At 44.0% G+C, this 23,927-nt stretch overlaps 1 protein-coding gene across 8 annotated transcripts; it reads right to left on the bottom strand.

Annotated features, from left to right (window-relative positions):
• Positions 1 to 240: 240 nt before the first annotated feature.
• LOC306912937 (polypyrimidine tract-binding protein 2-like) lies at positions 241 to 23,927 on the bottom strand. 8 transcript variants are annotated; one of them, XM_079489402.1, is made up of 14 exons: positions 23,657 to 23,927; positions 20,609 to 20,636; positions 18,270 to 18,330; positions 16,363 to 16,583; positions 14,138 to 14,278; positions 13,489 to 13,644; positions 13,052 to 13,162; positions 12,321 to 12,531; positions 9,363 to 9,484; positions 6,118 to 6,151; positions 5,327 to 5,419; positions 3,821 to 4,088; positions 3,504 to 3,581; positions 241 to 2,457 (listed from the first exon to the last, which is right to left on the bottom strand). In XM_079489402.1, the coding sequence occupies exons 1-14, from the start codon at positions 23,662 to 23,664 to the stop codon at positions 2,328 to 2,330; spliced, it is 1,662 nt and encodes a 553-aa protein (XP_079345528.1). In that variant the 5' UTR covers positions 23,665 to 23,927; the 3' UTR covers positions 241 to 2,327. The 8 variants fall into 8 exon arrangements, with proteins under 8 accessions (XP_079345528.1, XP_079345529.1, XP_079345531.1 ...); XM_079489403.1 differs by having other exon boundaries at positions 12,333 to 12,531; XM_079489405.1 differs by having other exon boundaries at positions 3,872 to 4,088; positions 23,657 to 23,926.

The following is a 23,927-nucleotide window of genomic DNA, read 5'->3' as shown; positions in this document are numbered from 1 at the left end:
CACAGAGTCGTACAATGGAATATAAAATGTGAGCTTTAAAGAGAGAGGCAGAAGAGGTGAAGCGTAAAGCTACAGAAAGTTTTATTTTGCATGCTACAGAGGTAATGCATAGTACACACACACACACACACACACACTCACGCACACACACACGCAGGAGAGAGCGAGAGAGAGAGAGATCGTGAGCTAGGGGGGGTGGGGGAGGACTATCAAAAGCAGGAAACCAAGTCGCACTTCCCCTTGGTAGAAAAAGTTCCGCTTTTAATTGTACTGCTTCCAAACTATAACCAATCCTTACATTTAAAGATGTAAAAAGTGGGACTAATATAGAAAATATACATTACGTTTTATTTCTAAACAACAAAACCAAGTTTGTCTTGATTTAACAATCAAGACGTCTGAACACGATTATTCTTTTAAGGGGGATCCAAAAGTAATATCTTTTTTTTTTACTTTCCCCCGCAAGATAACAGTTTGACTTCATGACTGGAGCTTCATTTTGTCTTTCCTGAAATCAAAAACACATTTCCACCCCCGATCATCGTTACAATTAAATAAAAAAGAAACACTAAAGGCACATAAACTTTGGTCCAACCAAGTAAAGCCCCCGCCCTTCGGTAAACTTGATCACATGACAATCACAGTGGACTCAATTCTGTTAGCCGCTTCCAAAGGCATGCAACACTGTGTTTCTTACCCCACAACCTAACAACATCTAGTAGACATGCTTAGAAAACCATAGTCACTTTCAATCCAAGTACGACACCAAATGGGGAATAAGAAAACAAAACAAAATCTTTTTCTTGGTTAAAACAAAACAAAAAATGCCTACAAAGATTAAACTACAGAACACGGTGGTTCAGCTAAAGGATAGGTTTGCTCTTTTTTGCAATCACTTATTCAAGTACAAGTTGGAACAAAACTGTGAAAAAAAGCTCTCGGATAGTATACTGCACAAGCCCAGACTCTGGTCACGTTTAAGTCAAAGCTATGCGTGTTCCCTTTTCACGTCTGCTCTGCTAACGACTTAACCATGTTCACCTTGCTAACAAGTAACGTGGGTTTGAGCTGGGCTGTGGGATTAATAAAACAAAAAAAAACATACTCAAGGTTACCGGTTAGTCTTAAGTTGTATCGGACCTGGAACACCACAGCTATCAGACCTAACATCTCTGAAGATCACCAGAGCTGGCAGGGGAGCTTGTATGAACCAGGATAAGCTGATGAGAATCTTGTCAGCCAGTGGGTCTAGACTAGAGGACTGGTTCCAAATAGTGGGACTCAGGACCCATGTGTGGGTCGCGGACACATTGTTATGGGTCACCTTACTTTTTGTTTCCCTCATTTGGTTTCAAAACATTCACAAAAACGTATTTTCTCTTTTTCATGACTTTCAGTAATTTCAGAAAGAAATCAAAGAGAAAACGAAGAAATTCCATGAATTAGAAAGCAAATCTACTGTGAAGCACTTCAAACCACCTTTGCTGTTCAGAACCCACATAAAACCAATCCGATTCCAATATGGATAGGCAAAAAAAAAAAAAAAACTTGTTCCAACAATCTGAACATAGCCATGGTAGTTTCTCAATACTGAATCAGTGAACATATACATTTTGTCACACCCGTTACAGACGCCTCATAAACAGTGTCCAACACAAATAGCAAACCTATGCTTTAAAACTGGGGGAAATAAGCGTACAATGCAATGCAATTATGGGTTTCGCTGTCTGTTGTATATGTGGCAGAGAAATCTTGTCCCACTAATAACTATAGCTAAAGAAAAATGTACCTGAAATATGTCTTGTTGACTCGTTTCTACCACGCTACAAGGATGTTTGAAAGATGGGATTCGAAAAGGCTCGCATTTCCCATAATGTCCAAAGCTACCAGAATACCAATGTGCCTCCAAAAGCATAGTATGGGGGAATTTGAACACAAACCGGTCAGCTGTGAAAACAGTTGAAATTGTGAGGTAAGGCACATAGTTTCTTAACTAAGAACCACTAAAACGCTCCTTCGTATAGCACGCGCGGGGGGGAGGGGGACGACGGCATTGGATGCGTTAAAACAAAAAATAGTTGTGGTACAGTTACAGAGGGGGCAGAGGATGACAAGGGGGCAGCAAATAACGCACGGAAAGTACAAGTTTCTTCACACAAAAAAAAGAAAACTTCAATCTCTCTCTCTCAAGGAATGACAGAATACAAAAAGAAAAAGGTAAAATTCAAACAGCCAAACAACTCTTAATGCCCCACCCCCCCCCAGGGGTCCAGAAACAGTCCCGTGTGGATTTTGACCCGTCCGTTTGACGAGTCAGGAGTGTGTGTCTAGATGGTGGACTTGGAGAAGGACACGCGGAGGTGCTGGTTTCCACCCATGTTGTAGTTGTGGAGGTCGATCAGGACCTGGATGGCCTCCTCCACCGTGGACATCTGCAGCAGGGCCATCTTGTGATCCCTACAATTTACAAATTAGGCAATTAGCAGACGCTCTTAACCCATTTAGACCTGAGGGACGAAACATTTTCGCGTCAAGGACCCCCAAAAATATACGTATAATTGGCCGCCGACCCCCATCTGAAATATGTTAAGCTCACTCGGTGAGCTTGTAGACAAAAACATGATAATGCATCAATTACATAAAAATAGTCATCAAGAATCATACGTAAGCTTAAAGGAGAATTCCATGCTAGAAGGCTTTCTTACCTTTATTTGTAGTTGTTACGTCCCCACCAAAGAGGTCCAGGTGTTATTTTGTGCAAAAGCGCATTATTGGCTATTTCCCCTAATATAAGCCCCTCAATGAATTGAATTGCATTGAATGGGGCATTGAGGGGGTGTTTCTTCATAATGTAAATAGTATCCCAAGCGGCACACTTTACTGCTTATTTCGATGGAAATATATAAGCAAAACCCCCATTGAGGGCTTATATTAGGGGAAATAGCCAATAATGCACTTTTGCACAAAATAACACCTGGACCTGGAACAGTGGAATATCTATATAATTAAACTATGCGTATACACTATAGAGTGCTATGTCTACATAAAATGCTATCTAATCCCTGACAGCAAACAACCAAAAGCATTAGGAACAGTGGTGTAAAGTAAGACATCATTGTACGAGTATAAGTTAAAGCTTCAGTGGTGAATCAAACAAATCAATTTGGTCATAACAAAAAAAAGTTGTAACTTTGTTTCAGGCCAATTTGGCGATATATAAATTAAAATATTAGAATAAATAACTAGCTTACTGGTTATTCGATAATCACACAAGTAATCATTAGACACACTCATTAATTTTAATTATAGACTATATTGTAATTATAGTAATGAGGCGTGCACAGTTTGAAAGCGCCAATCTCCGCTCCAGTGGGTAACTATGTTGGTAAACATGCCGTCTGCAACTAGAACACATCTCGTCAATCCATTTTACAACCCACATTTGTGTGCGAGGGCAGAGCTGCCCCATTATTTATTTACAGAAGGCAAATAAGTGTTCTTACTGGAAAAACTTGAAGGCTTTCACAGTGCCTCCGGCATTGGAGAACAGCAGTCGCAGGTCATCTTCACTCACATCCGTTCTGTAACACAGAGAGAGAGAGAGAGAGAGAGAGAGAGAGAGAGAGAGAGGGGGGGGGGGGGGGGGGGGGAGGTAGACACAAGGACATCATTAAGACGCAGTGGTTCCCAAACGTTTAGACGTTTGCCCTGGACCCAAACTAGTGAAACTAGCAGATCTATGAGCGAGAGCACAACGCGTTGTTTCGCGCCTCGTTGTGAGTTGGCTGCTCTGTGATTGGCTATTTTCACTACGTCTTACTTATTAGTATTTCTATCATCATTATCATCCGCTGCCGAGGGGCGTACTGACGGGATGTTGGAGAGGTGGAGGGTGGCGGAGGGTGGGAAGATGTTCTGGAAGTTCTTGGAGCCGGGCTTCTTGAAGCGGTGCAGCGGTGAGTTGGTGAAGTCCTTGGTCAGGCCCTGGTCGTCCAGGCCGTCGCGCGGCAGCGCCACCGACTGGTGCTTGGACAGCGTCACGCGGATAATCTTCCCGTACATCTTCTGGCCGTTCAGGTGGCTCATCGCTGCACACGGGATAAAAGCCCTAGCGGTTAATTCATTTTCTTAATTGTTATGTCCCTCAAATGTATTTCTAATGGTTTGAGCCTAAATCACCAGTAAGATGTCCTAATGTTGGTCCTAATAACACTTAACACGGAGTACGCCAAAAGCGGCGAAAACGGGTTTATATTCTTTAATCCATGTTTTGATCCGATCGTTAGCCACCGTTCATTAGCAACAACAGTTCAAGTGGGACAGTGGCCGCGGCCATTTTGAAGATGCACGCGCATCCACTTCCATTCTAAGCCCTGCATTCAAAGTCCTGTATCTCAAAAACGACATTGAGGGGCCGTTTCTGGGGAAGACAAGGGTTTTTGTAGCAGGCCGTTGTCTCAGTCGGGAGCTTCCACCACCGACCGAGACAACAACCACCGGTCATGACACCACACACACACACACACACACACAGCATTTTGTCACTGTAACATGCGGTTACGTATATTTGGCTCTTCAAAGTAAGTGTTACGCGCCATTAAACCTTGGCAATACGCTATTAATTAATGGCGGCGGGAATTGTGTTAAGTCACTGCTAGACCAGGCTGAGGCGGGGAAGAGGGGCCCCCTTGAGCTACACTGTTGTACACATACCTTCCACCCCCCTTAAAAATGTTTCTGCAGATCTACACTGATCTCATAAATGGCCCAAATATGAAATCCTTAAGACGGAAAACTGTCCTGGGGACGGAATTCTTTAATGCCTGCAACAAGCCAGTGTTACCAGATTTTGCATGCGAGACAAGCAACCGGGTCTATGAGGAAAAAGTTAAAAAGAAGTCGAGATCTGTTTTTTTTACGCTATATACAATGGGTATTTGAAAATACCCATTTCCAAACAGCACAAGCTTGTACATCTCCCATTTTCAACAAAAACTTTGAATTTCCTACATAGGGGGAGAGGTCATCCGTAGGGGCGGATTGCCAGCACGAAAAAAAAGCGGTGGATCCCATTGGTTCACCGATCAGAGCATAAGCCCACGCCCCCCTCCTCACCTCCCCGGTAGAAAACAGCGGAGAACACGGACGTCACCAATTTTGGAGCGATGCCCCTCTGCACTGCTATTGGTCAACGAAATACAAGGAAGTGGAGCTTCCTATGCCAGATTTTCCAATGGGTTTACCCAGGCTTTCATTTTTGAGCCGAATGCGAACAAGAATAAAAGCCTGGTGGGTGCCCAGGCTAAGCGGACGTCATGAGACTCACCTAACTGGGCCTGGTTGCCGTCAGACATCTGGATAAGTGCGCTGTCCTTCTTGTTGTAGAGGATCTTCACCCTCTGCACATCCCCGTACACCCCTGTTTATCATGAGAGCCACAGCCCAGGCCAACGTGACAGGGAGGGGGGGACGGAGGGAGGGAGGGAGGCAGAACAAGCAGACGAGTCAGAAAAAAAACAACAGTTAGCACAGAGAGGCTATTTCAGAAACGTATCTATATTAAGAAAACAAAGAGTGTAGTAGAGACTAGAGAGAGCGAACACACAAGAAAGTAAAGAGTAATAGACTTTAGAATGGGAGGTGTGTAGAAAGAAAAGTGGTAAAAAGAGACAGAGAGAGAGATATAAGAGAGAAACACCCTCTAAACAGATACGTTATCAAGCTCTATCAAGCTGGGGTCAAATGGCTACATGAAACCAAAATAGCATGCAAACAAGTCTAATCGTGCATTAACACACATCTCCAGCCGCTGAACCGACCGGAGGGTAAAAATAATAAGCACTTAACCCAAAATGGATAAACAAGAGCGGGCCAATAGTGTGTTACAAAACTAATACAACTACTGTGTGTGTGTGTGTACTGTAAACAAATTACATAGGCCTGACATCAATAACGATAAAACGTCTCAGAGACAAGAGAGATATAGAACGAAAACAGGTAGAATGAGATCAAAGAGAGAGAGAGAGAGAGAGAGATAGAGATATAGAGAGAGATATATAGAGAGAGAGATATATAGAGAGAGAGAGCGAGAGAGAGAGAGAGCTAACGATAACATACCGAAGAGGGTAAACAGACTTTGGGGCGTAACCATCTTTAGAGGGAGAGAAGAGCAACAAGCAGCATGAGACAGGTAGGTAGGTAGAGAGGTAGAGGAGTCGGAGCGGAGGTAGGTAGGTAGGTAGAGAGATCGGAGATGTGACAGATTCAGGATCCAGAACGGAGGTAGGTAGGTAGGGAGATGGTTGGTTTTTGTGTTTTGGTTTGTTCCCACCCGGTAGAGTGATGGAGAGGAGAGGTGGTGGTGATGGTGGTGGGTCATAGAAGAGGAGGAGGAGAGGGAGTGATGAGGGAGGGGGGGGTGTTGTGGGTGGTGGTGGTGGTGGTGTGGTGGGAGGATTTTTTTTTTGCCCATACACACACACGATAGTGGAGGTTCCAGGGAAGGGGGAGGGAGAGAGAGACAGACAGAGAGAGACAGAAAGAGGAGGGGGGGGGGGATAGATAGGGACAGGGGAAGGATGAATGGATGGTGGGGGACGGGGTGGGTTGGGAGGGGGGGGGGGGGGGATGGGGGCAATGCAAATTGGAGAAAACAACAAAAAGTGAGGGGACAAAAAATAAAATACAGGTCAGTAACACTGGAATAATGCAAGGACGTTTTTGATCAGAGAACAATGGCTTGGATCAATGTTCCGTTTAGTTTTTTTTGGTTTCTTCTTAAAAATAAAAACTGCAAAAATTGCCAAAAATGCATTTCACCCTGGACAGGCATGGGGCAAAAGATACATTTGTGTCAAGAAAATCATAAATTAATAAATAAATATATAAATAAATAAATAAATAGCAATATAAACTAGATTAAAGAAATAACCATGGGCATAATAAACAACAACAACAACATGCATTATGGTGTTAAGTCTGTAGATCTGGTAGCTGTGAAATGGTGGCAGTACAGATAAGACGTTTTCTGAAAAAGCAGGTTAGTTAGAAAACCATGCAATTGCCAATTCGGTTCCGATGGCTTTTTTTTGGTTTGTTTGTTTGTTTTTGACATGCGAGAGTTGATGCGAAGGCCACGCGCGAGAACTTTGTGGCGTTCACACAAGTCGAAGACAGGAGGAGAGAGAGAGAGAGAGACAGCGTTCGCCCCTTGTAGGGGGGCAGAAAGCTGCAACAGCAAGCGCAGTATCTGTGAACATTTCGGGGGAGGAGGGAGGAGGAGGTCTCTCCTTCAATGGTCAAGATAACTGCCAGGCAGGGCGCTCCGGCATTGAAGCATTTCATTCAGAGCCCAGAGAAGGGAGAGGACGGGGGGGGAGGAGGGGAGGGGGACAGACAGATGAGAAGAGAGAAGAGAGAGAGAGGTTAGATGAGAGAAATTGAAAACAATTTAAGTCACAGTTTAGAGACGGGAGAGATGAGAGAGAGATTAAGCAGCAGCAGAAGAGAAGAGACAAGTGTCTGAGATGATTTTTGAGACACAGGTATAGATAGAGAATGATTTCATAATAATAAGCCGGGGCTCAGTGAGAAAAAACAGAGAAGAGAAGAAGACAGTTAGCAGAGTTAGACAGATACAGTTCCACATAAGTGATGAGAGAGGGAGATAAGGAAATTGTAGAGGAGAATAGAGAACCAGAAGCAAGGTTGGATGTGGGGTGATAAAGACTAAAAGTCAGTCTAATGATTTTACGGCATGAGTGGTTGATTTAAAAAAAAATATTATCTATAATAAAAAATAAACGATTTATGCTCCATCATATGACTGTCGCACAGCAAAAGTATCAGATCTACAAGATCACGCGTCAAATCCGTGATTCGTTGTGATCTTGTTGATTGATGGGCAATTTTTGGCACGTGACAACATCATACAACAAAGTATAAACCGGGCTTAAAGGACAACTTTGGGGGGGGGGGGGGTTCAGCCAAGGTTCATGTTTTAGGTTGTTAGAGAAAGTAAAAGATGAGGGTTTCGTTTTAACGATTTTAGCTATTTTTTTACAAGGGGTCGGGGCATTCGAACATGGGGCTAAATATATTTGTTTTTACAAATTTGTACGGCGATTTCTTCATTATTATTTATTATAGTCCTACTAGACCCCTGGAAATTACATCTGACATCTGACCACAAAAGATCACAGGATCTACCGATTATGAAGGGGGGTACTATAGGGGGATGCATCCCCTTTAGTCAGTTATATGTCAGTTTGCCCCCGCCCCCTGTCAAAAATAGCCAAAATCCCTAAAACGAAAGAAAGCAGCAAATAAAAAAAGATTAATTCTCACCTTTTACTTTCTCTAATAACCTAAAGCATGAACTTCCGTTGAAAGTTGTCCATTAAGAATGGTTATAGAGTTTAGTGGTGGGGTTCTGGGTACGTTCTGGTTAAGATCCTCTGGCCGTACATCTGCGTGGTTAAGAGTGAGTGGTATGGCTTTTTTTCTGGGAGATGTCTTTTCTTGTGCTCACAAAGCACACCGACTGAACTGCCACAACCCACGGGAAAGGCAGGCCAATTAAATGGTTCTATGTGAGGTATTCCTGCCCTGGAGGGCCGAGCCGGGTGGCCAGAACTTAGCATCCGGCTCAGCCCTGCAATTGACCCAACCCAGAGACGATCATCAACATTGACCGTGTCAAAACGGACTTCATGAAACGAACACGACATGGTGCCGACGATAATGGGAGGCAAAATACTAAGAATGTTATCAACCGACAATCACCAGTATGTTCTTATCGAGACCATTAAATGTAGCCAGTATGGACATTTAAACATTGTGAAATTGTTAAGGGAATTACGTGGCCGGTAAAGAGTTAAGTTATATTTAGCCGTTACGGTTAGTAATAGTCGGACAACGCGACCAACACCACGTCAGACAATGGCTGACAACGTCAGTATGTGGAAATTTCTTGGCTACATTGAATGGTGTTGATAATGGCAGATGACAGAGATTAACACCCGAAACCGCTCTAGAAAATAAGGAGAACATCTGGTAATGACAGTTCAAGTATAGAGTCCAGGCTGGCTCTGTGTTTGTGTGTGTGTGTGTGTGTGTGTGTGTGTGTGTGTGTGTGTGTGTGTGTGTGTGTCGACTGTTTTAGGCCGACCAGCTGAAGAAATCATGACATTTCTGAGACCATTCATGTTTCTGGAAGATGCTTCTAAGCTCACAACACGTCGCTTTTCCGGTTGCGCAGCATGCTTTCACAGAAGACACGCTGCTGGCTTCTATGGAATCCAAATGACTGAAATCAGTCCTGAGAACTTTAAACCGTGTGTGTGTGTGTGTGTGTTGCTAACCTCTTCATTGAGGTTGCTGACCAGAAGGACCCCTCCAGAGCCGCCCTGTCCGTGTCCGGCCAGCGCCACCCTCCCGGCAGCAGCAGCTGCGGCCGCCGCAGCACTCAGGGGATTCATGGCTCCTTGTTTGGGGGAAATAAAAAAATAAACAAAAATGGCAGAAGACACACAATCATGGCATGGGGGGTGCATCACAACAAACCAGTACGCCCGTCACAATAGAGCAGTGGTTTTCAACCATTTTCATATCAAGGCCCCTAAAGAGGGAGTGCCACAATTTTTTTATTTTTCCAGTTTTTCATGTGTCTGAGGTGACAGTACTTAATTAGACACCCTGGAGTCGTTTTTATGTGCAATGGTGTATTAACTTTGTATTTAGGGCTTCTTCCTGGAGGCTGAACCCTTGACAGTCAAACGGGCCAATGAAATAAACAGTAATATAGTGACATCACACTATCAGCCCATCCCCTAACCGCTCCCCCTTTATCATACAACTACAGCTGTGGGTCCGGCTTCAGTTCAGGTGGATCACCACCCACCAGGCAAACCAGGCATACTTCATGAACTGGTGGGCGAGCACACATAAAAACAACATTTTAACAAATACTGTACACTTTTTTTGAAAAAATTATACCTCCTTATATAAACATAAGACCTGATGACCATGTTTTAGGGTGGGAAAAAAATCAAGGTACTCCATCTTTAAGCATTTGAGCCGCGGACCACCATTTGATGAGATTTAGCCTCTCGGACCCAAAACGAAAGAATCTTTTGTAATCGTTGGATAAGATTTTCCAGGCTTTTGGCAAACGATCAAAATAACAATTCTTCTACATTCTCCAATGGTGTACACTTCTTGTAAATTAAGAAATGCAGATATTTAAACAATTTAACTCTTCAGAGCATAAAATGAAACCAAATGAACCCATATGGGTCCATTTGGTTTCATTATACGCTCTGCGGAGTTAACGGTCTAATAAGGCTCCATTTGGTTACCAACTATAGCTGGGGACCACCTGGAACACCACTGCAATAGAGGGTATGCGCGTGACATCGTCTTCAAACCCGGAAGTTATGCGGGAACACCTACTGAGTGGCAAAAAACTACTTTCTGGCCTTGACATGGCCCATACAGCCAAACAGAAAAGTCCTATCTGATTGGCATTAACCCATTCTGGACAGGGACCCCTTTTGGTGTTTTAAGCATTAAGTTATACTTTAGCTATTTTTGAAAAATCTAGAAAATGAGGCACAAATCTTTCAATGTATATTCTTTCAGAGCGAACTCAAATCTTTGCTTCTGAGGGGTTCCTGGAATAACATTTTCAGATGGTCAGTGACCATTTACATATCATCTTTGGGGTCGTTGACATGAAATATTGAGCACCACAGACATAGAAACATAGGTATTTCAGAAAACTGTCATGATTTAGAAGACATTTTTTAAATTTCGACATCAGGCCTAAATGGGTACAACGTTAAATGACCACTCACTTTATGCATGCGCATACCCTCTATTACTACATAATTGCCTAATCGCAATTATTTTAGATAATCGCAAATAGTCTGCGTGACAGCTCCACAAACCACCTGCCTTGTTACAAACCTAAGCAACTTTCGACTAGTTCCAATCACTTGTTCAGCGGCTATACTTGCCAAAGTAGATCGAGGACTGAGAGATTTATCGAGCATAGACACAATTTTCTAGTGTTGGGTGAGTGTGTGTGTGTGTGTGTGTGTGTGTGGGGGGGGGGGGGGGGGGTGTTAGTTTAATGCCCCGGCTTAGATCAAGCTGTAGGGATATTTATAGGCTTTGTTCGAGATGGGCGCGCCATGTGGGGTGTAGCGCTTAACCCATTTTGGGCGGGAACCCCTTTTGGTGTTAGCATTATGTTATGCTTTAGCTATTGAAAAATAGCAGATCTACAAGCTCGTGGCGCGCTACGAGCTTGTAGATCTGCTATTTTTTTTAAATCGAAGAACGACTGACATAGAAACATAGCTTTTTCAGAAAACTGTCGGGATGTAGAAGACATTTTTAGAATCTGATCTCAGGTCAGAATGGGTTAACAACCAAGCTAAAGCTATGCACGCTACCGCCGAGCAGCCATGCCTTAAATTAACTAAGAGCGAATGTCTCCCTTCACTACAGATCGTTCCCCTTTAGCCCATTCTGGGCGGGAACCCCTTTTGGTGTTAGAATTATGTTATGCTTTAGCTATTGAAAAATAGCAGATCTACAAGCTCATAGCGCGCCACCGAGTGGCGCGCTACGAGCTTGTAGGTCTGCTATTTTTGAAAAATCGAAGAACGACTGACATAGAAACGGGATGTAGAAGACATTTTTAGAATCTGATCTCAGGTCAAAATGGGTTAGCAGACTGGCTGCTGTTTTTCTAACCCATTTAGACCTGAGGACGCATCTGTGTCACCTTGGCTTTGAACCACTTTAGACATTTTAAACTTTATCTATTGAAAAATAGATATTCAAGCTCGTAGTGTAGCACCGAGTGCAGCAGTACGAGCTTGTAGATCTGCCATATTATTATATTTTCATGAAAAACTTGACAAAATGTTTTAATTTTAGATGGGGGTGGGCGGCCAAATATATATAATTGTGGGGCTTCTTGACATGAAATAGTTTGAGAACCACGGGCATAGAAACAGGTTTTTTTCTTTTGAATATTTAGAAGACATTTGTAGAATCCGGTCTTTCTACATTTTCTACATTTGTGGAATCCGGTCTTTAATGGGTTAGCAGCCTGGGCTGCTGTTCTTCCTAATCTCCAGTACTAAGACCCACCGTCGTGCGTGAACGCACCAGGAGCACAGCAGTGGTGGCGGGGCTCTGAGAGAGAATAGCGTGTATACATATATACGAGAGCAATTTAAAAAAGAAAAAAAAAGAGAAAGTAGAAAGAATATAATAATAATAATAAAAAAAGAGCGGGGATGTACCTGGGATCTTACCAAGCAGGGAGTTGGAGTCCTTGTTGAAGGCAGCGGCCACGTTGGGGTCGATGCTGGGCTGGCCGTCGCCCGCCGGCAGGTCCGGCCGCGTGTAGTCTCGGCTCTTGTCGTTGTTGTACTTGACGTTGAGGTTGACCAGCTTGGAGAAGTCGATGCGCAGCGTGCAGCACGAGTTGTAGATGTTCTGACCATCCAGGGCCTTGTTGGGGAGGGGGGGGTGGGGAGGGGGGGGGGGGCAGAAAATCACTGTTGACGAAAACTAAATGGAAACTAAACTAAAACTAAAACTAAGACTGAATATATTGACAATTTCGTCAACAAATAAAAACTAGACTAAAATGTTAGGAAGGGACTAGTGGACAAGAGATCCAGTACAAGTAAAAGACAAGTCATTTTACACTTGGTTGCATGCGGGAAAATAGCAGATCTACAAGCTCACAACGTGTTGCGCTGCGTCACGTTGAAAAGAAGTGAAAAGAAGCAGCTGGTTAATCCATGTGCATCAGAGGAGACGTACGCGTGGTTGTCCAACAGCCTCCCCCTGTTGCTACATAGGCCAAGCAGAAGGGATCAGCTTGTAGATCTGCTATTTTCAGCCAGTGTAGAAATCAGCCATTACGACGGCATCAAGGCCCGCCAAAACACATTTTAGTCGACTAAATCAACTGTAGATTGACAGTAGTAGTAGTAGTGGTCTGTACTGGTGAAATGGGCCTTACCAGTTTGGACTGCTGTGCATTGATGGGATCGCTGTACTGGAGCAGGGCTTGGAACTGATTGTTCTTGGTGAAGGTGATTATTTTCATGACTGTGCCAAACTTGGAGAAGATCTGGGAACAAAAAACAAAAAGTGTCATTTAAACCAGTGAGGTGCCGGAAGTAGGCCTGTCACAATTATATTACATAATCGCTGACCCAATCGCAATTATTTATGATAATCGCAAATGCTTTTGCATAATCGTCAATAGTTTCCACATTGAAAGATACATTTCCAAACAAAAATTCAAAAATAGCAGATCTACAAGATCAACTATTTCCTCAGATCAGGAACTACACCTCTAGACCAGACATCACACATCACAATCTGAGCAGGGAATAACAATAATAACATATTACAGTGATAACATATTAATCCGTTCAGACACGCAAGACTAACCTGTTGCAGCACGTCCAGTGTGACGGGGTAGAACATGTTGTCGATGATGATCCGGAGCACGGGGCTGGACGCCGCCGCCAGCGCCTCCTGGACGTCCGAGCTGGGAGAGCCGCCCGAGTGGACCGCAGACACCGCCTGCAGCACCGCCTGGGCCCGCTGCATGGGGAGGCCACCACAAACATCCCATCAACACCGTCCAGACCACACCCGCATGCCATGAACCCATTAAGATCTTGGAGCGCATCTGTGTCACCGTAGCTTTTTAACCACTTCAACCATTATTTAAAACTTTAGCTGTTGAAAAATAGCAGATCTACAAGAAGCTACGAGCTTGTAGAAAGGATGCAGAGCAGTTTCTTTCCCCAGGTAATCAGACTTTTGAACTCTAGTCTCCCTAGTAGATAGGACATGAACTCGGGGAGGCATTGCTATCCATGAGAAGAGATGACCGTTTTTTTTTAATGCTTTTTTTTAATGAATTCCTGTAGTTTCTAGGACTTGATCAACATTTGCCAACAGAATGGAATTGTGGATCTTATCCAACGATAACAAACTATTCAAAGTTTTGGGTCTGAGGCCAAATCTCATCAAATGCCGACTTAATAATGGGCCTTGAAATAAAAAAAAGGGTTGAAAACCACTGCCTTACCGAGTTGCCAACGTCGGTCTTGAGCTCTTTGTGGTTGGAGTACTGGATGAAGACGGGGACGTTACGGACGTGAGGGTTCACGGTGGCGTAGTAGTTCACCATGGTGATGGCCGCCTCCTCTGTACCCATCTCCAGGAACGCCTTGGGGCGAGGGGAACAAACACAACACAAAGACCAGATGAAATGAAAGAGGCACAAATGCTAAACAGTTTCCCTCCCTGCTTTGCTCTCCTGAAGTGAACTACCGGTACGTATGTCTTAACACAATACTGCCCAGCCCTCCAGGCCAGAGCGTGGTGCTAGTGCCAGAGAAATCCGTGAAATAAGCATAGCGGAAGGGATGTGGTGTTGTTTCTGTAGTGTAGGCCTAGGGAACGGACGTACGATGGCCCCCAGAGCAGCCATCATGTTCAGCATGGCTCGGATTAACATTTTAATAGGCTATAAACATGGTATTTTATGCCATTTTGAGCATAAATAAGACAAATACCGCTGTGCGCGTGCACGACGTGTACCACGGATTACCATGTATGCCGTTTCTACAATGAGAGGCCTATGGATGCTAGCCACGGAAAGGCAAAAAAAGAAAATCCGTAAGGGGTGCTCAAATAGTCAACAATGGCACAGGCATATCCCATGGCAATTTAGAAATCTACCGTGAGGTAGGAAAAAAAGGGTATATCGAGAAGACATTGCTATCATTTGACAAACTGGCAAAAGAATCCTTTAGGGGTGCTCAAATAGTCAACAATGGCACAGGGCAGGCATACTATGTTATCTGGATCTAGGAACAACAAATCATATTAGATTGCTCAAAAGCGTTTTTGGGGAAGCTGCTGCTGCTGCTGCAAACCTTTTTTCCTTCCCGATACAGAACTTGTCTGACACCATCAGATACTACTGCTCTGTAGCCGTTCCACTGTACATTCAGAGGAGGAAGCTGACACTTTATCATGACATACTGACATTGGCACCATGTAGCCAACAATGCTACAGCGCTCCAGAGACAATCTGGGAGGGCAAATGTCAATAATGTACCACCGCCGCCCTCCTCAGTAGACGGACAATGGCCCTGCTAGTGGTCAACGTTTTGTATTCCATTCAGGGAGCACACTGGAGTGAGTCAGAGGAGATGCGGTTCCCAGATAGCAACACATAGTATCTCCAGTGTGCTCGCGTCACACAAAAGACAAGTCAGTGGGCTCTTTGAGGCTCATGACAGAAAATCAAACCGAACGTGTCGCTGTGCTCGACACCGAGGCATCGCCCAGGACCTTCATGGGGACCCACACGACCACAGACATCTATCTTAAGTCTGGACACGCGTATGAGCCAACAACAATGTTTGGCAAATGTCTATTCTCTCGGTCAGGCCAGACACCTCTTCCGTAATCTTTGGATGCTCCATACATCAGGAGTGTTTATTTCATGCAACCATCAATTTAAACTGCTGTTTAAAACACAGAAAGTGATAATTAAAGGTGTAGTTTTTCCAAGACAAATAAAATCAACCACCTGTATGAATGAGGCCTCACCAAATCAATAGAGTTCGCAAATGCATTTTATATGGATTATCCGTCACGCTCCTATTTCTGCTAAGCAGTAAGCCAAGATGAACTTCGAATACTTTGCAGTTTCCAGTAGGGCTAATTTACACAACTAGTAAGGCTAAACGGAACTGGGGGAAAGGGTTTGTGTGTGGGCAAAGAGTCCGTCTCAAGAGACTAGACCTGTGGTTCTCAAAGTTGGGTCCGAGGACTCCCAGGGGTCCTTGGGGGAGTTCCAGGGGGTCCATAGCTTAAATTAACATTGATTTTACAATATAAACTGAGGGTCCTTGAGAATCACTGCTATGGCCGTAAAAATCTTCTCTTATGGGGGTCCCTGGCATATCTCTTCAAATGGGGGTCCACGGGCTAATCAGGGACGGATTAACCCCCACGAGGGCCCCTGGGCCGGTAATATTTGCAGGGCCCCCATAGTGCGCGTAACTTTTTTGAGTTTTTATCATCTTTTTAACCTAAATTTAACAAAATCAATGGCCAATGGAGGGCCCCAGGAGCCCTTTTCAGGGCGTCAACCTCACGGTCCAATTTCCCCGAAGGGCCCCTAATTTGTCCCTGGGGCTAATTAGTGTCAATTTGGGGGTCCTTGACATGAAAGGGTTTGGGAACCACTGGACTGTGTGGGGGGGGGGGGGGGGGGGGGTTGTCTCTGTGTCTTACCTGATTCTTTCCTTTGAGCGTGAGGATGTTGGTGACCTTGCCAAAGGGCAGCCCCAGGGCGATGACCTCGGTCTCCGACGCCTCGTTGGGCAGCTTCCTGATGTGGAGCACGCGGGACGGAGGTGCCTCCTCCACGCGCAGCTTTTTACTGTCGCTGCCGTTGGAGGTCCCATCTGAAAGCAGTGGCGGCATCGTTGACGACACATCATCGGGTGACATCGCTAGGAGCAGCAGCAGCATTCATTGATTGATTCAAGATGGAGTGCCGTGATTTTTGTACTTTCTGTTTTGTATGTGTGGACTCTATGGAAGTTAGCTCTAATGTTTAGGGGGAGAAATAAATCATGGCATTCCATCTTTAAAGGAGAATTCCATGCTAGAAGGCTTTCTTACCTTTATTTGTAGTTGTTACGTCCCCAACAAAGAGGCCCAGGTGTTATTTTGTGCAATACCTCCTTATTGGCTATTTCCATTACCATCAGCCCTAAATTAATTGAATGGGAATTGAATGGGGCTATGGGGTGTTGTGCTAATTTGCTTATTTCCATCGCTCAAAATTATATTTTTTTTGTATATATCCTCTCTTCATAATGTAAATAATATCCCAAGCGGCACACTTTACTACTTATTTCGATGGAAATAAGTGAATTAGCATAACACCCCATAGCCCCATTCAATTCCCATTCAATGCAATGCAATTCATTGAGGGCTTATGGTAGGGGAAATAGCTATTAAGGAGTTATTGCACAAAAAAACACCTGGACCTCTTTGGTGGGGACGTAACAACTACAAAGAAAGGTAGGAAAGCATTCTAGCATGGAATTCTCCTTCAAGACTTGGACTGGAAGCCTTCAGACTGTCACATGAGGGTGTCACTTTTCCATAACTCATAACAGAACTCACAATGTGAGCTTGCAGATCGTCTACATTTGACAGTATGTTAATGTATTAAAATGTATATATGTAGCGCTAGATTATCACGATAGTCTAGGTAGTGATGTGACAAGTGACACCGTCGTGCAGAATGGAGTAGACTTCATGCTACAGGAGTCTGTGTTGTGCATTTCGTTGATATTCGTTGGAATACCTATACTGAGATTTTGTGGATTATCCACTCTTCCAGTCATCCTATATCCCCCGGTGTGACCATACTTTGTCTAGCCTTATCTTCCAAACGAAACGGTGTTTTCCGCAGTTTGTTTATACAGTGCTGTTTATTTCCCCAACACCAAGTATATAAGGGTAAGAGCTCGATATCCAGGCAATGTTTACGATACAGAAACTGACTCACAGGGATTATAGGCAAACAGGAGGTGTTAAATAAAATAAATATATATATCACAAAGATGTGTTTTCCAGACACCACCTGAACTCGATGAATTTCCTGCGGGAAACACTTTAACCCATTTTGGGCGGGAACCCCTTTTGGTGTTTTAAACATTATGTTATAATTTAGCTATTGAAAAATAGCAGATCTACAAGCTCATAGCGCGCCACCGAGTGGCGCGCTACGAGCTTGTAGGTCTGCTATTTTTGAAAAAACGTGAAAATATTTATTTCAGAAAACTGGAGGATTTAAAAGATTCTTTTTAATTTTTGAGGTCAGGCCTAAATGGGTTAAGCTATTAAAATGCATAGCGCACGCAAACGCACGCCCTGTCACCATCCATTCCAAGCACGTAGCACTGAGCTTGAGTGTGGGGTGCCCACCTACTATGGAGCACGAGGTTATTCATACACTAAACCTTCCAACCCATCTCATTTTTAAATACCCATTTATCCCCTTGATAACTCTTAATGCCTCCGGACGGTTGTTGATCAAACGGCTTCATGCAAATTCCCAGGCAGCCACCCCCCCCCCCCCCCCCCCCCCCCGACCCCCTCCCTGGTGGTCTGTACGAACTCACCACTGATACTGCTCATGCCAGAGTTGGGACTGTTGTACATACTCAGCTCATCCGATCCTCTCTGCAATGAGACAACAAAGAAAATAAAATGATATATATGATCACACAGTAACACACACACACACAGCAGTGAAATGTCACAAGAAGATCTACATTATACCACAGAGTCCTCTCAAAGACGACAATAAACCAGCGCACAGGAACACCATTTAAATTAAGCAAAAAAATAAATAAAATAAGGATGCTGGGATAAAGAAGCGGGGAGGAGGACATAAAACGACGGCTTAAGAATGCCTCCATTCATTCCGCTCCCCCGTGCAGGTTTAATCTCTCGGAATTTAAGATGCCGAGATGTGTTTGTTTCATCCGGAGTTGCTCGGGGTCCCCACGGGTCCCGCGGAGCCACGCACGCGGCAGCGCACCAGCTGACGTGCGCCCATGCACTCTTAAACCTGACTGATGGGAGCGGTGAGGGAAAGCGGCTGGGGACCCATTACAAACACAACTTCGTAATAGCTTCAGACCAGCGCGCGCGCGCCCCCTCCCTTCTCTTTTTCTTCCTGTGAGTGAATTTGAACCAATTGTTGTTTGTGTCACCGGCATTCTTTATAGTTACGATAAACTAGAGGTTGCGGGGCCGTGGCAGCAGCCAAGCAGGACACAACACAAATAAATTAAAGGTAATAAAGTTGTCTTTGTTTGACATGGGCCAAAATGTGTGCACACGTTCCCCCAACCCGAGAGTGTACCAAATGTTTCCCCGCCAGCCAACAGTAGGTAAATTCTTTGTTTGGCTTTGACATGAAAAATTGATGAAATAAACAGGGTGGCAAAAAGACCAATCTTATCAGAGGAATCAGTGTTTTACGACCGTTCCATTTTGCCTTGGAGGGAGAGGGCTTTAACTCGGTTTAGTGCAGATGGAAATGCAGCTGGTACTTGACAAATAAGGTTAGGTGCCCGCAAACAATGCATTTACACGAGGAAACAAGTTTGTTTGGTAAAGCTACCTGGACACAAGCCTTTCCCCCATTTCATTACAGCCATTCTAACATCATGAGAACTGGAAACAGAAAAACATTTCAGAGATATAAGACCGTTCCGGACCCACATATTGGGCTATAATGTCTTTAACCCGTTCTGGACGGGAACACCTTTTGGTGTTTTAACTAAGCATTACGTTATACTTTAGCTATTGAAAAATAGCAGATCTACAAGCTCATAGCGCGCCACCGAGTGGCGCGCTACGAGCTTGTAGGTCTGCTATTTTTGAAAAATTGTGGAAAATGTGGCACAAATCGTTGAATATATATTCTTTCAGAGTACTTTATTTATTTCGACGCCTAAATGGGTTAAAAAGAAATGTCAAGACTAAACTAGTCTAGAGTATGCCCCTTGGAATAAAATGCAGACATGTGCATGGTGCCTGCAAACTCACAGCATGAACACATTTTCACATTTAACAGATGTGATGTACCTTGTTTACAAAGAATACAACCTCTTACAACCGTTATAAGTCTAAATCAGAGGTTCCCAGGTGTTTCCATATACCCATGACCTTCAAAACAGCCATAAACTCTGGCTGCGGCCCCCTATAGAAAATAACATTGCAAATGCGCATCTAAAAGCTCACGTCACGCCACACCGAGATGCCTTGTGAGCTTGTAGATTTTCGATTTGAGGACTTGTTCAAGTTTTTGACAATGACATGACTTATGACCACTCCTGCCCCCTCCTCCCTTCATTTCGCTCTCCATTTCCAAATGGCCCCCACGTTGAAACGTTGGACAAAGAATAGATCATGAAATGCACAAAGCAGACTATCTGCCAACAACAGCGAGGTTCACCAAGGGTGGGCACTGGGCAGCGATCCCTTCATTTCTGTGTGGACGCCTCATTTGCACAAAAACAATCAGATTAACTCTCCCGTGTAGAAAATACAGCCGTCCCACGCCACTTCTCCTATTCAACCGTACACTGATTGGCTCAGAGATAACAGACAGCAGGTGACAGTCAAGCACCAATTCACTTTCTATGCGGTCAATAGCAAATTGATTCTATATAGAGTAGAGATACAGCAAAGGCCGGCCAGAGAGGTATGTGGGAAAAACATTGTTTTCATTATGATTCCGAACCTCTACCTTCGGTACATCCCTTAATAAGCCAAAGTATCGGATTGTGGCTGTTCTGCTTAAAATGAAATGGAAGCATAACGATTTGATAGTAGTCCGTGCTCATTCAAGAACCATACTTAACATTTAAAATCTTTTTTATGGAATTGTTTTCATTTACGGTTTGTATTTGGAGAAATATGGGATCGAGCCGGTTTGAAAACTCACCTTTACACCAACTGCAACATCACCGAGGCTGGAAAAAAAAGAAAATAATGTATTGGAATTTTGTTCAAATGAAAACATACAATATCAACATGTTACATAAATATTTGTATACAACATTGCAAATATTTTGTACAAAATACAAAAGATTGTACGTGATTTCTACCTGGATTGTTGTTCATAACGTAGTTTAAATTACGATGCAACCATGCAAAATGCCTTTTTCTTAACACCGTTTTGACCACGATTGCTTCAGTCTGTGTTAATTTATGTGGCAAGGGTATTTAGAGTTTTATGAGCCTTTTCAAGTGAAAAAATCACACCCGTGTGATTTTTAAGTTAGTGGTGCAACTCTGTGTGTCCAGACCCACAGGAATGCGGCCAGGGTGCCTGCCCGGTTCCGGAGAGCAGCCCCGCGTCCCAAACGGTCGTGAAATGACAGTTACCGTGTGGGGGTCCCCGGAACATCCAGACCCCCAGGAACGTGGCCAGGGGGCCGGCCTGGTTCCGGCGAGCCGCCCCGCATCCGAAATGGTTGAGAAATGACAGTTACCGTGTGGTCAAGAGCTAGCGCAGTTCAGAGGGGAGTGCAGTTGGATGGCAGGAGCACCCGTTTTGGTCGGGCAGCAATTATTTGCAGTGGCACTGGTGCTCCCAATTATATTTTTAGGTTGCACAGATTAAAATTCAGTCCGCATTTGTGACCGAAATTGTCACAATTTCAAGCCCTGTATAGTAAATAGAGTAGTAATATAGTCCTTTCAATTTCTACCCGCTGTGAAATAGGGGGTTTGAGCCAAGGTCCCGCCTTAAATCCCAGGAACCTTGGCATAAACTAAACACTGGTGATGAAGTGATCATGTTCAAGGTTTCTTTGTACAATACACACTCAGAGATTAAAATAGGGTGCATTTTGCATCCCAAAACGCAGTTTATAGTTTATAGTAAAGGGACGCAATAAAACAACGACCTCTGCATCCACGGGATGAACTACTGTACTGTTTTTTATTCTAGTTTATTTTGCTAGCTTTAGTTATAATAATAATTTTTTCTTCTGTTTTCTACATTATAACCATATAAAATGAAATGGCAAAATATGACTCCTTGTGGGACACATCAAATGTCCCTGGGACTCATTTCTAAAAGACCATCCCTGCATCCCGGGACTCATTACATTGAAAACCTATTTACATCACTGCACACTGTAGCAGCATTAATAAACAATCATGACATGTTGATTAAGCCTGTGTTGAGACAGACACACCCATGTTACACTTTCAGTTTAAACAGGAAATGCCAGTAGTGATGTCACATGACATCATAGTTTACATCGTTTACTGTAAGTGTAAATGTAACTCAAATTACTCAATCATGCGTCATCAGCGGTTCCCAAACTTTAGCCTGTGACCCAAAAGACAAATGTGATGTCTCCCCGGGACCAAAACTAGTGAAATTAGCAGACTACAAGCTCACACCGCTGCAGCTATTTTCACTGCTACTTAAAGCTTTTCTTTCTTCTAATTGGAACTCATTTGATTTCTTCATGAAATTACTGAGGGAAAAAAATATTTGAATTTGTTTTTAATTCATGAAAAAGCTTTAATGTTTTGAAATAACAAAAATGTGTCTGCGATACCCAACCTAGCGAAAGAGAACGAGTCAGGCTTTTATTGTTATTCTTCCAGTTTAAGGGAAAGGAAGTTCCAGATGGATGGATCCGGCCTGATGACTACAAAACAATGACTACAACATGATGTAGAGATCATCCACTCCCGACCGATCACACAGCAAATTATCCGAGGTGGAGAATGACACAAGGTTGGTCCCGAACCAGTATGGGAAACAGTGGTCATTCAACTGTAAACAAAAGTCTGTCCAGCCAGGAATTAGACCACTGCCTCAACGTCAGGTCTGGGGACCACCAAGGGGTTCAAATGACTGTAATGGGTGTATAAATGGCCATTTAGAGGTCAATTTGGTTAGTTCAGACAGAGTAAAATTAACACTACTGAGAATTTGTACCGTGTAGATTCAAACCTTCACTTGGAGTTACAGCCCCAAGAAGGGTCAATTTGGAGCCCAAGTGTGGGCCCGAGACCAGACGTTTGAGTCCGAGTCTCTGAGACCACCATCTGAAAATAACGTTGTGCTAAGCTAGGGAGCCACATACAAGATTTGTGTTTTAAAAAAAAGAAACATTGCAATTTCCAATGTTTTCTTCCACCTCTAAAAATAGCAGATGTACACGCTCATGCAACGGTTGTGAGCTTGTTGCAGGTCGGATATTTGCCATTATGACGACGTATATGATACGGTTAAAAAAAACATTAAACTGATGTTAGTGTAATATTAACACATTCTGCAGGGGAACCCTGAGGTCCCGGGACTCCACTTTGACGAGAACCATTAGTTTAGCTTCATAGGTTGTTGTTGTTGTTGGCATTACAACGCCACCAGTCCCTGTCAAGCTAAAGCCGTTAGCAGCTAAAGCCAACGATTAGCTACAACAAAAGAGCACAGCATCGTCGTGTGTATGTGTGTGGGTGTTCAGGCTTTAGCCGGCTGCCAGGCAGCTAGCTAGCTAAGCTAATGAACCTAGCCAAAAAATGGCAACAACGGCGACACACACACACGCCATTGTGACGTTTAATAGGGGCATTTAATATATACATATATATTGTACATTTACACGTTTAAACGCCGAACGAAACTGCGTTGGCGGCGCGCGAGCTTCCCAAACTTCCTCGAGGAGGCTGCAGCCTGGCGTGCGCGTGGTGGTGTCTATGGAAACCATGATGGAAACCCCACATCATCCACACCACCACCACGCTAATGCTAAGCTAACGCTCAAACAAACAAAACAACAAATCATGCCGTCCACTCCGAGCTGCGTCTCGCGGTGTGGACTAGTGGTAGTGCGAGCCTATATATATCTATGGTGCGAGCCCCTGCGCGCACCGCTGACCGTACGGGCGTGTTTTTATTAAGGCACACACGACACGACGACGGGGGTTCGGCATGATAATAAAGATAATATGAAACGAAACATACCCGTCCATTTCTGCACGTTTTGGTTCCCTTCAGTGCTGTTTTAGATTCGTGCTTCTTCTCTCTCTCTCCGACACGGTACAGTACAAACACACACAAACAGCAGCACGCACGACACGACGGCAAAATGGATGCTGCCCGCGGCCGGTTACTACTGGAGCTCCGGAAATGGACGGAAAATGACGAGGAGATCCGAGGAACTGCTGCTGGAAGCTTAGGACGGACGGGAACGGACGAAAGGATCCGAGCGGATGATTTTGACGATGGATGGAAA

The sequence above is a fragment of the Electrona antarctica genome (assembly GCF_951216825.1).
Source record: "Electrona antarctica genome assembly, chromosome: 20".
Taxonomy (NCBI): domain Eukaryota; kingdom Metazoa; phylum Chordata; class Actinopteri; order Myctophiformes; family Myctophidae; genus Electrona; species Electrona antarctica.
Note: the sequence above shows the minus strand (reverse complement) of the source record. Positions and strands in the feature narration are given on the sequence as shown.

Coding starts and splice junctions, on each gene's coding strand:
- LOC306912937 (XM_079489402.1), bottom strand. Junction 13,645..14,137: donor AGACCGACGTTGGCAACTCG/GTAAGGCAGTGG, acceptor CTCCCCATGCAG/CGGGCCCAGGCGGTGCTGCA. Junction 4,089..5,326: donor CGGCAACCAGGCCCAGTTAG/GTGAGTCTCATG, acceptor TCCCGTGTGCAG/CGATGAGCCACCTGAACGGC.